General features: G+C 37.9%; 3 protein-coding genes across 3 annotated transcripts in view; all 3 read right to left on the reverse strand.

The window, feature by feature from the left end:
* Positions 1-5,642: 5,642 nt before the first annotated feature.
* Positions 5,643-6,914, reverse strand: LOC107710588 (olfactory receptor 2T2-like). The gene is made up of 2 exons (XM_016515400.1): positions 6,851-6,914; positions 5,643-6,685 (listed from the first exon to the last, which is right to left on the reverse strand). The coding sequence occupies exons 1-2, from the start codon at positions 6,912-6,914 to the stop codon at positions 5,643-5,645; spliced, it is 1,107 nt and encodes a 368-aa protein (XP_016370886.1).
* A 686-nt stretch (positions 6,915-7,600) lies between these two features.
* Positions 7,601-9,958, reverse strand: LOC107710601 (F-box only protein 36-like). The gene is made up of 4 exons (XM_016515413.1): positions 9,655-9,958; positions 8,705-8,813; positions 8,367-8,539; positions 7,601-8,130 (listed from the first exon to the last, which is right to left on the reverse strand). Exons 1-4 carry the CDS (start codon positions 9,802-9,804, stop codon positions 7,912-7,914), a joined length of 651 nt encoding a protein of 216 aa, XP_016370899.1. The 5' UTR covers positions 9,805-9,958; the 3' UTR covers positions 7,601-7,911.
* A 1,205-nt stretch (positions 9,959-11,163) lies between these two features.
* LOC107710618 (arf-GAP domain and FG repeat-containing protein 1-like) overlaps positions 11,164-15,580 on the reverse strand; it is a 14,738-nt gene continuing 10,321 nt past the window's right edge. Inside the window, exons 9-12 of the mRNA XM_016515435.1 lie at positions 14,587-14,682; positions 14,323-14,475; positions 13,970-14,058; positions 11,164-12,014 (exon numbers count right to left, since the gene is read on the reverse strand). Of these exons, the coding sequence (XP_016370921.1) occupies positions 11,955-12,014; positions 13,970-14,058; positions 14,323-14,475; positions 14,587-14,682 (398 nt within the window). The 3' untranslated portion in view covers positions 11,164-11,954. The remainder of the gene's footprint in view (positions 12,015-13,969; positions 14,059-14,322; positions 14,476-14,586; positions 14,683-15,580) is intronic.

Below are 15,580 nucleotides of genomic sequence, written 5' to 3' on the forward strand. Positions count from 1 at the left end.
ACCCAGATGACTAGCCTCCCCCTTGGACTCAGCCTTGGACCAAACTAGAAAAAAAGAAGAAGAATTAGTGGGTCCGGTACAAATACAAAAGTACAAATATCAAATATTCACTCCAGAAGAAAAACAAATTACAATTGATAACCCAAAAGGTCAATTAATGGTGTAACGTAGCGTCCTACCTCGCTGGCAATAAACCAGAATCACTTATAATTAGGTTTTAAAGGGGTCATATGACGTTGCTAAAAAGAACATTATGTTGTGAATTTGGTGTAATGCAATGTGTTTATGCGGTTTAAGTTTAAAAAAACACATTATTTTCCACATACTGTACATTATTGTTTCTCCTCTATGCCCCGCCTTTCTCTTTTTACAAAGCTCATCGTTCTGAAAAGCGAGGTGTACGCTGATTTTGCATCCAGTGGGGACATAATTACTGATTATAATGACTTATATGGTGTTTTTACGCGTTGCGTTGCGTATCACACTGCATAAACATAAAACCATGTCTGCATTTGTGATTGGATTAACGACAAACAACAAGCTCTACTCTACACTGCTCAAAATTCGCGTTTGAATCATCAGTGGCAAATTCTTTAAATATAACAAATTTACTTACAGGCTGTGAGTCAGAAGCGCCAGACTGTCCTGGCAAAGTTGGAACTGCCCCACTTTATAGAACAGCCTTTGAGCACAGACCCATTGTAGGCCATAATTCCAGCCAATCAGAGACAGAGGCTGCTAAATTCTGATTGGCTGCCTTGACAATCACTCACAACATTTCTTGCATTACCTCAACAGCAGAAGAGGAAAAATACAGTGCATGCATAATTATTATGCAAGTTGATATTCTGATAATATTTTTTTCCAAGCACATTTTACCCATTCAAAACAACATCAATCTTAATAACCACTATTAATCTTGTATTTAATCACTTATAATCTATATATTATTGTTCATGAAGGCTGGAAGTGAAAAACGCCTTATAATCAGCGCACAGAATTGTGGCAGAGATGTAATCCCATAATGGAGATGCTGCCTCTGTAGAGTGAACCAAATTGTTCAGTTGTAATGTTCCATAATGTGAAAATGCCTATCGCTGCAGCTGAATAAACAGAAGATTTTACTTTTATTGATTCACCATGACTAATAAACACACGACTACGGCAATATACGGTTTATCTGAGTTCTTATTATAATTTTCATTAAAATAACGTATATTTATAATGCAATGCCTTTATCACTGCTTAGAATACTATGAAATATGTTGCGTGCCTTATTCTGTGTAAGAAGCCACATCATCTCACAGAAGGATTTATTTCAAACACTCGACTGACGTTATGAAGTGAGTTTGGAGTAAAAATATGTTATTAAATGTGGTATTTTCACATGCTTTCAGATGGAGCAGCATTTACTTCACAGAGCCGTAGTTCACTGAGAAGCTATGCAAACAGCTGTCATTATCGATTTTTAAGGGAGGAAAAAAAAGTTTGGCAAAAGACGGGATCGAACCCCGGTCGATCACATCAAAAAGCCGACGATACACGCTTATCCATCTGCACCACCGGAGCTGATGTTTTACAGACACATTTAACTAAATCTAAATATACACTCCGTATTTTTTTTTTCCAAGAGTAAGGGCAATTCATACAATACATTTAAACTGAGCTACTTTAATACCATCCTGAAAAGGCCAGTAAAAACAAAACAAAAACAAAAACAAAACAAAATGGGCCGGTCTAAGGCATGAAACTCCAGGGCTGAAAATGAGTCCCACTCCGGCCCTGGGTACCACTATATTTTATGATGTTTTATTCACTTTGAATAAAAGCCCATGCTAAAAAAGGAATAATGTGTTTGTAAATATTGTTTCATTTTCTAGTTACAAATCACTAATTATTATACTTACATGTTGTTTATTTTTTATAATCATTAATTAGAATTATTTAATTAGAAATTAGAGTTTTCTCTTGCCCAGTATAGATGAAGCAACAAGAAATGTTTTAATGTATTTTTCATTATATGAAAATAATTCATTATATTCATACACTGACTTCCCATCACCTATCATGTTTCCCAGGTGGACTGCATTTGAGCCATGAAATGCTAATGCAGTTCTATTGACGGCTACAAAGCTTACTCCGATGTGATGCACCTGGTGTTAAATATGAAGGGAGGCATGGTGAGGAATAGACACACACACACACACACACACACACACACTTAAAGAATAAACACAGAGGTGACAAGAAAACACAGGTGTTTTTGTTTTGTATCTGGGTCAAGTCACCACTTATGGAGATGCAACAGTCAACTATGGATCAGTTACAGACAGAGCATTTAGAGCATGTGTACTAAGCATTCAACCTGAAACCACACACCTATAGAGGTGTGAAACATCCACAATATGACTCCAGTCCATTAATTAACATCTTGTGAAGTGAAAAGCTGCGTGTTTGTAATAAACAAGTCCATCATTAAGACGTTTGAAACATCAAACTGTTGCTTCTGGTTAAAATAAGTGACATCTCATCTGAATCAGGAGAGACATAGGAACAGATCAAGCACTGTTTCCAAGTGAAAACAGTCCAAAACAGTTCTAAACAAATATGTTGGTGGATTTTGATGTGAATGGTTGGACTTTTTCACTAGAGGAAGTTTATGGAGTATTGCATTTTGGCCAGAAGTGGCAGTTTAAAGAAAAAAAAAATCTTGGATTTTTTTATTACAAGCTTTTCGCTTCACATGATGTTAATTGATGGACTGGAGTCGTGTTGTGATTTATTGTGATGTTTTTATCAGCTATTTGGACTCTCATTCTGACGGCACCCATTCATCCATTGGGTCTTTTGGGTGAGCTATTCCTTTAATGATGCATCCTGTAATAGACATATAATGTAAAAAAAGAGGTGTTTGTACAAATTGTCAGTTTGTCACATTTAGTTGATGAGACAAATATAAACAATGACACTTGATAATTATAATTAACACCTACAAAACCTTACGGTTATCAGAAAAGCATTGCTAAAACTCACATCACATGCATTAGTCACAATGACATATATGAGTTATTATGGCCACATTGTTTAAAAAAAATGTTCATGGCAAAGTCTTTGTGGCTCTGTGACAGTTCTAGGTAATCAAATATCAGTTTACAATGTGCAGAGGTTGAAGGGTTTGTGGTTATAAATTTTTACAAATAAGGTTAGATTAGAGAGAACATTTAAAATACAAAATATTGCAGAACATTTCTTCATCTGACGTCAGTCATAATCATGTAAACTTGTATTTAAAATGTTGCACATCCTACTGTAATACTATTAAATAGGGATCATACAGCTTAAATACAATAAAATCAAACACCGTGCTCAATAGTATGTCACAAGCTCTCACAAATAATATTTTAGTGCAAGTTCAAAACAGAATAAAGCTGAAAACAGTATTGTTTAACGTTAAGATTTATACTCTGTGACAGAAATTTGATCTGAAAGCAGCCATTTTCTGGAACTGGAATACAGCAAGAGACAACTGAATTGTGATTGAATGTGTTGTTTACTTTCAGTGACAAAGCGAACAGGACAAGGGAGACAATGGAAAAGTCAAAGCATTTATTAATACACACAATACTGAAACGGGAGGATTACAGACGCAAAGGTACAAGTCCACCTTGAATGGCTGCTGTTTTTATGTACATTAAAAAAAACAAAAAACAGAACAGCGTCCAGCTACTCTCACAGACAGAAACGGATTTAATAGTTCTGCGTCCATTATTCAATTAGGCACAGGCCATTTAGGCCATTAGTAATGAATTTTTTTTTCTGAATGTCTTTATATTAGAGATGTCTTGCCATGCTATGCAGAATGTTAAACAACAGAATAAACTGGACTGGAGTAAACAGCAAAATAAATAAATGTGCCCATAATGACTACAAAATAATTACATAAAATTATATCACTTAAAACCATTATGCATATTTCAGAATACACTATAAAACATCAAAACATGCATTAACACTTTACAATAAACAACAGACATTTTATTTACAGTTATTGTATTTTTTATTTATTTAACCTTAACATCTGTTTATTATGAACAAACATAAACTAACAGTGGTAATATATAATACCACGATACTGTAAATATATAGCACCATTGTTAGTACCCTGGTATTACACCACAGAGAATAGCCTTCTGTCAAAATAATAAAATAATTTGAATGAAAATATTTTCTGAAATGTATATCAAATATAAACACAGAGATAGAGAATCAAACTCCAGTTTTTAAAGCTTAAATACATACTAGCTTAGCAGCGTCCTGTTCAAACACAATTATATATGCAACACAATTATATGCAAAAGTAATCATTTAACCTTCAGCATTACTTGTTCTGCAGAAATTCAGCCGTTAACATTTTCACCCTCAAACAGAAATGAGCTGTGAAATTTTGAAACGACTACCAGTTTCAGATCTCTTTGTATGTAGTATGATCTAGCAGTATGATTTAAGTGTATTAAACTCCTCAGTGAGGCTGATGTGTGTCATTTACTTTGTAGATGTGCATTTGACAGTACAATGACTGCTAACTTACCTAAAGAGATACCAGACTTGTTGGCACCAAAATAGCCTTAAATGAATCAGTCAAAACATTTAGATTCAGATGATTCAGTATATAAAGACAAACCACTTAATTTTACTCATAATTTAGATAAAATAATATATTGTGGTCAAAACAGATACAACTTAATGCATAAGCACCTAAATTTAGTCATTTAAAGACTTCATAGTGAATGTTTCACATGACTAAAAAACCTTTATAGACAGTGTCAACATCTAAACTACCATTCAAAAGTTAGGGGTCAATACGATTTTTAAAAATGTTTTTGCTCACAAAAACTTTTTGTTATAGGCTGCATCCGAAAGCCTGGGCAGCTGACTTGCTGCCTCGCTGCCTTATGAGGCAATGATTTTGCAAGCAGCGTTTTTCCACGAAGGCACCCCATGAAACTGATTTCGGACAGGCTTCTGAGGCAGTGTAACGGTTTAACGATATACAACAAAATAGAATGAGTTTTGGTGATAACTAAATGAATATTTAATTACTATAATACTGATTTCTCACTAGAAATAACATCAAAAGTGCAAAAAATTAGTCAGAATTATACATTTACACACACAAACTGACAACCAAATGCAACTTTCGGACGCCATCTTTATGTTCTATCACGGAATGGAACGCACAGGATTGTGGGAAATCAAAGGCATTGAAGGATACATCTATGCTGCCTTCAAAATTCGATCAGAAGAAGGTACCTCCAGAGACAGGAAGTAAATCAGAATTTCAATTCGGACGTGCCTTGATGCTTTCCCGCCTTGGAATGCTGCCTCCGAAGGCAGCATTTTAGAGCTTCCGGACGCAGCCATATTCTTTTAGCTATATGTAGCTTTATAGCTGAATATATATATATATTTTTTAAATCTTCCTGACCCCAAACTTTTGATGTTGTTGATTAAACAAAAAAAGGTAAACTTAGTTTTGTCTCTTTTGTTGACCTTCCTATTCCGTGTTTTAAATAAAGAGGCCACTGTCTATTTGTTAACACTGTTGAGACACTGTTGTCCATCTCATCCCACTTGTTTCTAACTTATACGGTTAACTCGGCAAAGTCTGACCCCTCATTCTTGCCCTCATGCTCTGTGGTTATGGCAGATAGGGTGCTGGTGGCCATACAGGTGGAGGCGTTAGTCTCTGTACTGGCTGCGGTCTCTGCACTGGTTATTGTCCCAGTGCTGGTGCTCTCTATGCTCCCAATGTGACCACAGCTGCCACAGTTTCCCCAGAAGCAAGGCAGAAATTGTGGCATATCCTTGTAGAGCTCTTTGCAGCGCAGGCCAAACACCACGGGGCTCAGGGACTGGGCAAAACTGAAGAGGATAAAAATCGACACTGCTATGGGGAGCGCCTCCTGATGCCGGGAAATGATGATGAGAGAGGGAAGAATGTGCAGGCTCATCTGCAGGCTGTGGATGAGAATGGTGCGGCGGCCTTTACTGTTGGATCGTGTGAAATGGCCAGCACGTCTGCCTTCCAGGTAAATCGCCACGTAGCTTATGATAATAAGCAGCACCAGCAATAAAAGCAATACTAAAGCGCTGGCGATGCATGCGGTGCCCTCCAAAGCTGTGGAGCACTCTGTGTCCAGCCCAACCACGTAGTCCCACGGAAAGCGCACACAGGCTAGGACGGTGAACACTACGGGGTTGAGTAGGGCGAGAATGCAAGCCACCAATGCGACCCAGCGGTAGAAGCGCTGGACCAGAATGGGGTAGCGGAGTGGCATGCAAATGGACAGACAAGCGCTGATGGACATCAGTGTGAGGGTGATCATCAAACCCCGTGCCATCACCACCTGCAGGTCGAAGAGGATCCAACAGGTGATTCGAGAGATTGGCCAACGTAGGCTGCGAAGAGCGTGTACAACTGCGCCCATAATGTTGAAGCCGGTCACACAGATGCAGTGCTGACACAATAGGATGTAGCGAGGGTTCTGATGCAGCTCCTGGTTGTTCCGCACTGTTGCTATGATGAGGCAGGTAAAGAGACCAGTGACAATGAAAGCTCCAAAGTGGACAAATGATTTTATGGTCTCCAAAAGCCTATTGCTGTCAGCTAGATTGGAGCTGGTCACTTGAGAAAATGAAAAAGTCAAAAAACAATGTTAGCTAGATGGAGATTGAGAACATGAAGTCACAAATCTACAGAAGCAGATGACCGTGTTGTGTTCAAGAAAACACTAGAAATCTGACCAATACAACTTTTTGGACAACATTTTACAGTTTAGTGTGAGAAAACTAGAAATCCACTCACCTGTTTGAAGCACAAAAGCCAAATCCATCCGATCACTTGTGTTAGTCATTTTTGATCTGTCACTTGTTACTGGAGCTTGATTAATAAATTGTTCAATCTCAGAAACACCTTCTTCTTCAGCTTGTTTGGAGCCAAAATGAACAACTTTGCCTTTCAGTATCCTTCCCAGTGGTCTTTGTCATGCTTATTCACAGATGCAGATCATCTGAGTGATTCTCACCTGCAGCCAGCGGTCTAGTCACAGCATCTCAGGTTCCCAACATCCCCCCACGCATGGTCTTTTCCCGTGTAGTGACACATTGCCACGCAACAGTAATCTACTGAGTGTATGAGGGGTGTATTTTAACTACATGCCCATAAATAACTCGTCTTATTATCTCAAGCATACCGTTATTTAAAATTATCAAGGAGAGCTGAGGTGATAAATTCTGAGAATATTTGTGATATGATTGGTGTTGACAGGTTTAATGACCGCTAAATCTAATTCTGGATTGCCATGGTTATCTAGTTATGGTTCAAAGGAATCCAGCAACAGATGAGCTATGATGGCTAAATTGTACTTTTTATACCAGTGTTTTTACTAATAATTGAAATACTTGAATATACTGTATAGAATATATTATTGAAATGTGCTATTTATTTTAATGAACAAAATAGGACTTTTTTTTCGCAACAACATAACATTCAAAATTGTTCTACATTTTAGGTTTTTATTCACAAAAATTGGCATCTGACAGGACAATACTGTTGGAACTGTGGTAGTTATGTTTGGTAAAGTAGAGAAAACACATGCTGGCATAATGTATTAAAATAACCCCAAAGACTGCAATAATTATGCCAGAAAATGAGCTATTATGTGTTTGTTTTACCAGATGTGAAATGCAGCGTAAATATATATTTCACCTAAAACTGGTTCTTTGGCTCAAAAACATTTTAGATTTGAGCAAATGTAACAGTCGGTCAGATGTACAACAAAGTCAGTGTGTGCACACTATTTGCAAGAGTGAATCTTCAATGCAAGCAAAAATAGTGTTGTCTTCAATCGTTTACTCCAAAGGTACTGAAGAGGGACTTGGCTCGTTTTTATCCTCACAGGGCTGATTCTCCTTCTGCTTCCGGCGGCTAATCTGCATCTGCAGCTGCAGCTTGTTGGTGAAGAAAACTGTCCTCCAGCCAACCTCCTCAGCTAAAGCCTCCACTGTTGGTGTCACAGTGTCACAATGCTTCCTCACTGTCTGCTCCCAGAACTCCTCAGAGTTACAAAGCTGGAGAGAAAAAACCCCACAATGGAGTTAACAGACAATTTAGACAATTTACATGTAACCATTTAACACAGCAACCTCAAAAAGTAATTAAAAAATTGAAATAATGTAAAAATGTTAACATTTCATGTGAAATGTTTTGCTTGAAATGTGTGCTTGAGCTATTTTACTTAAAATAAAAGCCATTTGGATTTGTTAAACGACACTTTTAACAGCAAAGGGATTACAATAGGCCTTACCTCTTTAAACCTACGGCAGGTGCGTGAAACGACTGAAATGTCTTCAAGGTCCAGATGTGCCATGATGTTGAAAAGTAAAGCATTGGGGAGACGGACAATGTAATCATAGTGTCCCTGGCATAAATTTTGGGAGTATTGCAAGATGTGAGGACCAAATACCATGCCCACTTGATCTGGATGAGACCGATCAGATTGTTCATTGAATGAGCCACAGTTTACATTAGGAGACTTTACACACTTCATTTGAAATTTAGCTTAAAAATATGAAGTGTATACAAGTCGTGAATAGTAAGAAGCACAATAATATACAGTATACTAACACTGACTGAATAACTCACTTTGCAGACGATTGTCTTCTAAAAAGTCTTCATGTGATTCTGTCAGTTGTCCTGGTGGTGTGTTCCTGCAGTCTGATCTCAAAGATATCTTCCACCAGCTCCAAATTACCTGCAGTGAAGGATGTTTGTAATTATTATGATAAATAATATCTAACAATAAAGATCTGAAAGTTCTTTTCCAGATTATATCTTGTAGGATCTTCAGTAGAAACCAATAACTAGCGTCTTTATGTAAAATATCTCTAACATTTCAATTTGTACATTTCAGTGTGATCATTAAAGCTAGTAAAGTCTATAGCCAAAAGTCTACAATCCCAGATGTGATGAAGACATGTATTAATCTCGTTCTTCACCACCAAGCAATTTGGTAATATTTGTGACTTGTAACTTGCAATTTGGAAACATTTGTGATTTGTAACTTACAATTTAGCATTGCGTTTGGAAGGCCTAGAAGAGAAGAGATAAACAAACAGCAAACTTTTGGTCATGTAGCTGCCGCTAACTCTTCCACCAGCTCCAAATTACCTGCAGTGAAGGATGTTTGTAATTATTATGATAAATAATATCTAACAATAAAGATCTGAAAGTTCTTTTCCAGATTATATCTTGTAGGATCTTCAGTAGAAACCAATAACTAGCGTCTTTATGTAAAATATCTCTAACATTTCAATTTGTACATTTCAGTGTGATCATTAAAGCTAGTAAAGTCTATAGCCAAAAGTCTACAATCCCAGATGTGATGAAGACATGTATTAATCTCGTTCTTCACCACCAAGCAATTTGGTAATATTTGTGACTTGTAACTTGCAATTTGGAAACATTTGTGATTTGTAACTTACAATTTAGCATTGCGTTTGGAAGGCCTAGAAGAGAAGAGATAAACAAACAGCAAACTTTTGGTCATGTAGCTGCCGCTAACTTGTGTTAACAATATAAACAACTCGACAAACCTGAGATTTTGTTATTGCAAAGTGGAAATAGTCCTTTATTGGAGCAGGACCTTGTCCACTGATCTCAAACAGAGTTTCTCCCAGTAAACTCGCCATTCCCGGATTCCGTTGACGCGTTACCAGGACAACATAAACTCCAGCCTGCGTCATCTCCAGAGGGAATTATTAGTGTGATTTCACACTCATCCTCGACATATTAGATATCACATTCTGTCGTTGACTGGATGCGGCCTGTTCTTATTTATTGTATGGACGGACGCTTTTCTCTTTATTAGACGAATAGTCGTGTCTTCACGAACGCTGCGTTAAAAGTCGAATGTGTTAAACGGTCGCCTGCCATCGGGAGCACGGTTTTGGCGTCGCTTATGTCAGGCAATGGACATCTGAAACATTATACTGCATTATATATTATGTTCTAGTTAGCTAATAGGATCTGCTCATCGGTAATAGTCCCTACATACCACCTAGATTTGTCATAGCAAAGCATCTGAATACTTAAGTTACATCATTGCAGTATTTTGAAGGCTTTTTTTCTTTTCTATAATGGCAAAATTCCGTTTTATGGCTTTGTCACCGTGCACTGTGCATATGTTTAGTGTAGATGTGAACAATTAAAATGTGAAAAAAGTAAATGGTTTGAATATATATAATTTATTTTGAACATAATGAATATTGAATTTATGACTCTACTATTTAAACCATAAAAATAACCTGTCATCGTACATCTTTGTTGACAAAAAATAAAATGGATGAGTTCATCTGGCAGCTTTAACAGAATAAATGTAGAAATCATGCACCTTTGATCATAGGTAAATGCGTTAATTAAAATGTTCTAAAGAACATTTGATGACTGTTCATGCAAGAACAGAGGGGTTTAAGTAATTGATGGGGAAAAAACAGGTGTCAGTCTGTGGGTGTCAATTTGATTCATTAGTTCCATATGCTTTTTATTTGCTCCAGTAGTTGTAAACACAGCCCAAGATGAATCTGATTTTTCAGCATTAAATCTTTCTCTTTGCTATGATTTACATTCCTACTTGAAATTACACTGCCAGCTAAAAGTTTACAACAATACATTTTTTTAATGTCACTTATGCGCACCACTGCATTTACTTAACAAAAGTACAGCAATATTGTGAAATATTACAATTTAAAATTCCATTTTCTATTTTAATATATTTTAAAACGTAATTTATTCCTGTTTGGCAACGCTGAATTTTCAGCAGCCATTACTCCAGTCTTCAGTGTGACATGATCATTCTAATATGCTTATTGGGTGCTCAAGAAACATTTCATATTATTATCAGTTAAAAACAGTGGTGCTGCCAAATAGTTAAAATCCTTTTCGTTCAAAACCATTAAAAATATTCTTAATTATTCCAAACTGTTGTCCAGCAGTGTAGGGTGGCAGATATTAACATTATAATCATGCATATCACGTAGAACAAACTAAAAACTCAAGCAATGCTCAAGGAGGTACAAAAAAATAAAACACAAACAGATGCATGTAACACAGTAGTTAAAAACCATTTAATATTTTATACATATATTTATATATGTACACATTAACTTGTATACCTGTAATGGTAACTTTTGATGTTGTCAAAAATCCATCAACGGAGATCCCCGCAGGTCAGACCTGCCAATTTCCCAAGGTGCAGCTATAGAGACCCAGAGGGGAGATCGTAGAAAAGCGAAATCTACCACTTACATCTACTTCGGTCCTTTTGTGCTGTAGACACCTGCTTTATCTACATAGATGAGCTCCTCTGCCCTTACAATAGATGTCAGGTTTTAATCCAAACCATGTTTTCTTACCTCCTTGAGGCGATTAGTGGCATCTATTCCTCACAATGTGTTTTGGCCTCAATAGAACAGAACATTTCTGCTAGAGCAGGTGCTAAGGACAAACTGAAGTTGTTTGTAACAGCTAATCACAGCATCCCTAGACACCATTGTGTTCTGCTGTTCTGTCACAGTTTCTCTTTGTGAATAACATGTTTTTAAAAGGATTACAAATGCTGATATGCACAAGGAGTTTACTGTCTAGGCATAAAACATTACTTATTGAGTCGAAGGCATAAATGAGGAGGGACAATCGTGGAGTTTTGTCCAGAATACACAGATGGGTGGGGAAGACCGTCACCTGCGTATCCACAGCTCTTTCTCTAGAAATGTCGAAGACTCAGTGCAGTAAATACAGAATCTGAATACTTTCAGATTCTTGAAGACAATGTTTTCGAGCATTGGTGATGCGGAATGTGTGCGTGACGCTGCTGAGATGTGCTGTAAAAAGCGCTTTAAAGAAAGGGGTTTGTGGAGGAACCTCCTGTGGGGTACGGTCCCGCCGGACCTCCGCCCTGAAGAGAAGACGACAAGACACGACAAAAAAGGGTTAAAATATAAACATTACATTCTAAAACTAGACAGGCAAAGACAAAAAACAAGTGTAAATATGGGTATGGCATACACAAAGTGGTAAGATTGGCTGACGGAGAAAGCCCTGAGTAGTGACACCCAAGTCGCTTCTCTTTTGTTCATCAAATAAGAGAATTAATTATTGTGTATTCATATAATAATTGCTAGCTAGAATCGCTACTACTACTGAATGCAACTTTAATTTTTGTGTAATGTGGGACTTTTGACTAATGCTTTCAGCAACACAAATGGTAATTCACTTAAAACACAGGCAACAAAATGGTATCTAAAAAGTGCAGTGAACATTAAAGTGTTTTCAGATCTGTAGTTTGTTTACTTTGCAGTTACTTTTGGGACAACAATGTTACAATGTTGCATTTATAGGGCAAAATTTAAACACTAACCTAATATGCGTGCACTGTCTGTGTTCCAGGGTTTAGGTCATAGAAGCATTTTTGGATTTCAAGATGACTTTTGTCTTCTTTTGGCTAATCACCATTATTTCTGCATTTCAGTTTTAAACAAAAATAGACTTTTCTTATTTTTCCAATTGATTTCTTTATTCTTTCATTTTTCCTTTATTTTAGGTTATTAACTATAGATTTTAACACATTACAGACTACAGCTCTTACAAGTTTTAGAACACAAACACAACAACTCCCAGCTCTCTAAACAAAAATGTTAACAAGCAGCTTTGTCAAAATTGCAGCTGAGGTAACACAAGAAAACGTAACTTTATATTGGGAGGCCTTTAAAGGGGTCATGAACTGAGAAATCAATATTCCCTTGATCTTTTGACATAGAAGTTGTCATTGTGCTATAAAAACATTCCGTAAGTTTCAGAAATCAAAACTTTGTCGCTAGTCTAAAAACAGCTTATATTGAAGGCAGTCTGCCAAAAACGACAGCTTTCTATCATGTAATAGTGTGGCTAAACCCCGCCTCCGCAGAAGATCAACGCCTGCTTCTATATCTCTGCCTGTTTAGCCCCACCCACCGATCCATGCACATAGTGGGTAAATAACAAGAGAGGCAAACGCAGGTCTACGCAGAAACCAAATGACAAAGATGTTCTGAAGACAAGACGTTGTGCAGTGCCAAGTTGTGGAAAAACTTTGCAGTCTTTGCATTGCGTTCCTTCTGATCCCAATGTTAAGAGTGGATGAACTTTATTTTTTAATGAAGATCCAGACCGCATCAGTAAGAACTTGGTCCTTTGTTCACTTGGATTCCCCGTGGATTCGTTTACAAACAAGGCACAATTCGACGCAGGATTTTCAGAAAGATTGAAACTAAAATATGATGCTGTGCCGACTATATTGAATCTGACGGTAATGTCGCACCACACAAGTGTGAGTAAGTGTTTTTTATTACATGGTCACCATTGCTTTGTCTCTTCTTACAGATCGTTTGATATGTATTATGTGTTTATGCGTTCTTAACCTAAATCACAGCAGCGTCCATCTATGAAGGATGTAGGCTGTCAAATATTCACAACTGTTAGCCAATCATAGCAATGGGCGTTTACTTCTGAGTCTACAATACGCCACGCCTATTCAAACAGAGCGTTCAGATGAGGGGGGGTCAAATCAGGCCAGGAAATAGCCTATTACTTCTAAAATATGATGTTTTTTTAATGTAAAAGTCTTGACAACATTATAAGTGGACATCAGAGAACAGTACACAAAAAACAAAGGCAGTTCATGACCCCTTTAAATATTATGTTGGATTATGGGGGGGCCTTTAAATATTTTGTTGGACTATGAGGGGCCTTTGAATATTGTGTTGGATTATTGGGGACGTTGAGTCCAAAAAGTTGAGAACCATCGTTTTAAAGCAATGAATAAAGAATGTCTATCATACTTTGTATTTACATCCTAGCCACTGGCTTGCTTACCATGAATGGGTTGCTGGAGATGCCAGGTCCTGTGACCGCCTGCCCATAGTTGCCCATAGGTTTGGCCTGTCCATAGGCTGGAAAGCCCCCTGAGGAGGACCATAAAAGAAGAACGGCTATGGAGCTAAAGTATTACACTGACAGACAATGCTAAAGCACTGAACCTGCTACTCCATCACATGCAACACCAAAACTCACAACAAAGCACGAAAATCAAAAAGAGCTGATGCTTAATAAAATACAAAACCAAGCCTTTCTCATGACTTATAAGAGTATGCATAAAAGAAAGGCATAAGCCACTGGGGGATTGGGCCACCTCACACTCACAAAAACACAAATATAGTCTCACATACCATTGGGCTGTTGGTGGTAGGCTGCAGGTGGGGGAAAGGGACCTTGGCCAGGGAATTGCTGCTGGAAGGTCCCACTAAAACTGGTTGGCAGGCAGTAACTGGTTGTGTTCCCAAAGCCAGCTGGCATGCTCATAGACCCAGTGCCAAATGAGGCTAAAGTAAATAAAAGGAGACCAGAGGAGGAGTAGCATGTTTCATCTGCTCATTCCTTAAATGGACACACACATAACGGGCATGCTGATCTCGACCAAAGCTAGGTTTTACCTGAGGCTGCTGCTCTTCCATTGGCTTGGAATGGATTTGTGGACATGGGCTCCTGAACCATCCCAGCAGCCACAAATGGGTTTGTGGAGGGGGCAGCTACACAATAAAAAAAGAGTCGAGTCAATTAAAAAAATTAAATGTTAAAACTAACTTACTTAAAGGGGTCCTATTATGCTTTTTCACTTTTTCAACTTTAGTTAGTCTGTAATGTTGCTGTTTGAGCATAAAAAAGATCTGCAAAGTTACAAAGCTCAAAGTCCACTTCAAAAGGAGATATTTTATTTAACAGAAATCAATTTTCAAAAACTACAACGAATGACTCGTTTGGACTACAACGCATATTTTCCAAGATTTGTGATATCACAAATATCGACGAATGGGACGAGACCTGGTTGAGCTGCACTAGAGAAGGCAACGAGTGTTATCACTATGTCGGAGACACGCTAGCTTTCCCAAGGCAGACGAACTTAGAGTGGTTACAATCATCCGGGTTTAAATCGAGCTCAAATTGATTTGATTTTGACGCAATATTTACACTGAAGCTCGCAGGCAGCTATGGTAAGGGGCGTGACATTTCCCGACCAGGTGCCGAGTGGAGCCAATCACAACACACACTGGCCCAGCTAACCAATCACAACACACACTGGCCCAGCTAACCAATCACAACACACACTGGCCCAGCTAACCAATCACAACACACACTGGCCCAGCTAACCAATCACAACACACACTGGCCCAGCTAACCAATCACAACACACACTGGCCCAGCTAACCAATCACAGCACATTTCGTATTTCAGAAGGCGGGCCTTCATTTGATACAGGAACTATTCGAGCCGTTCATGCCAGACTGGGGAGAGAGGTGTTGTAATAATGTAAAATATCTGAAAAATTATGTGTTTTTCGAACAACCTAGTATGAGAGCCTGTTCTAGTACACCCCCAAAACAAAATCAAGACTATGTAAAAGAGCATAATAGGACCCCTTTAAACACT

This window comes from Sinocyclocheilus rhinocerous, unplaced genomic scaffold (genome assembly GCF_001515625.1).
Source record: "Sinocyclocheilus rhinocerous isolate Xijiao unplaced genomic scaffold, SAMN03320098_v1.1 scaffold507, whole genome shotgun sequence".
Classification (NCBI taxonomy): Eukaryota; Metazoa; Chordata; class Actinopteri; order Cypriniformes; family Cyprinidae; genus Sinocyclocheilus; species Sinocyclocheilus rhinocerous.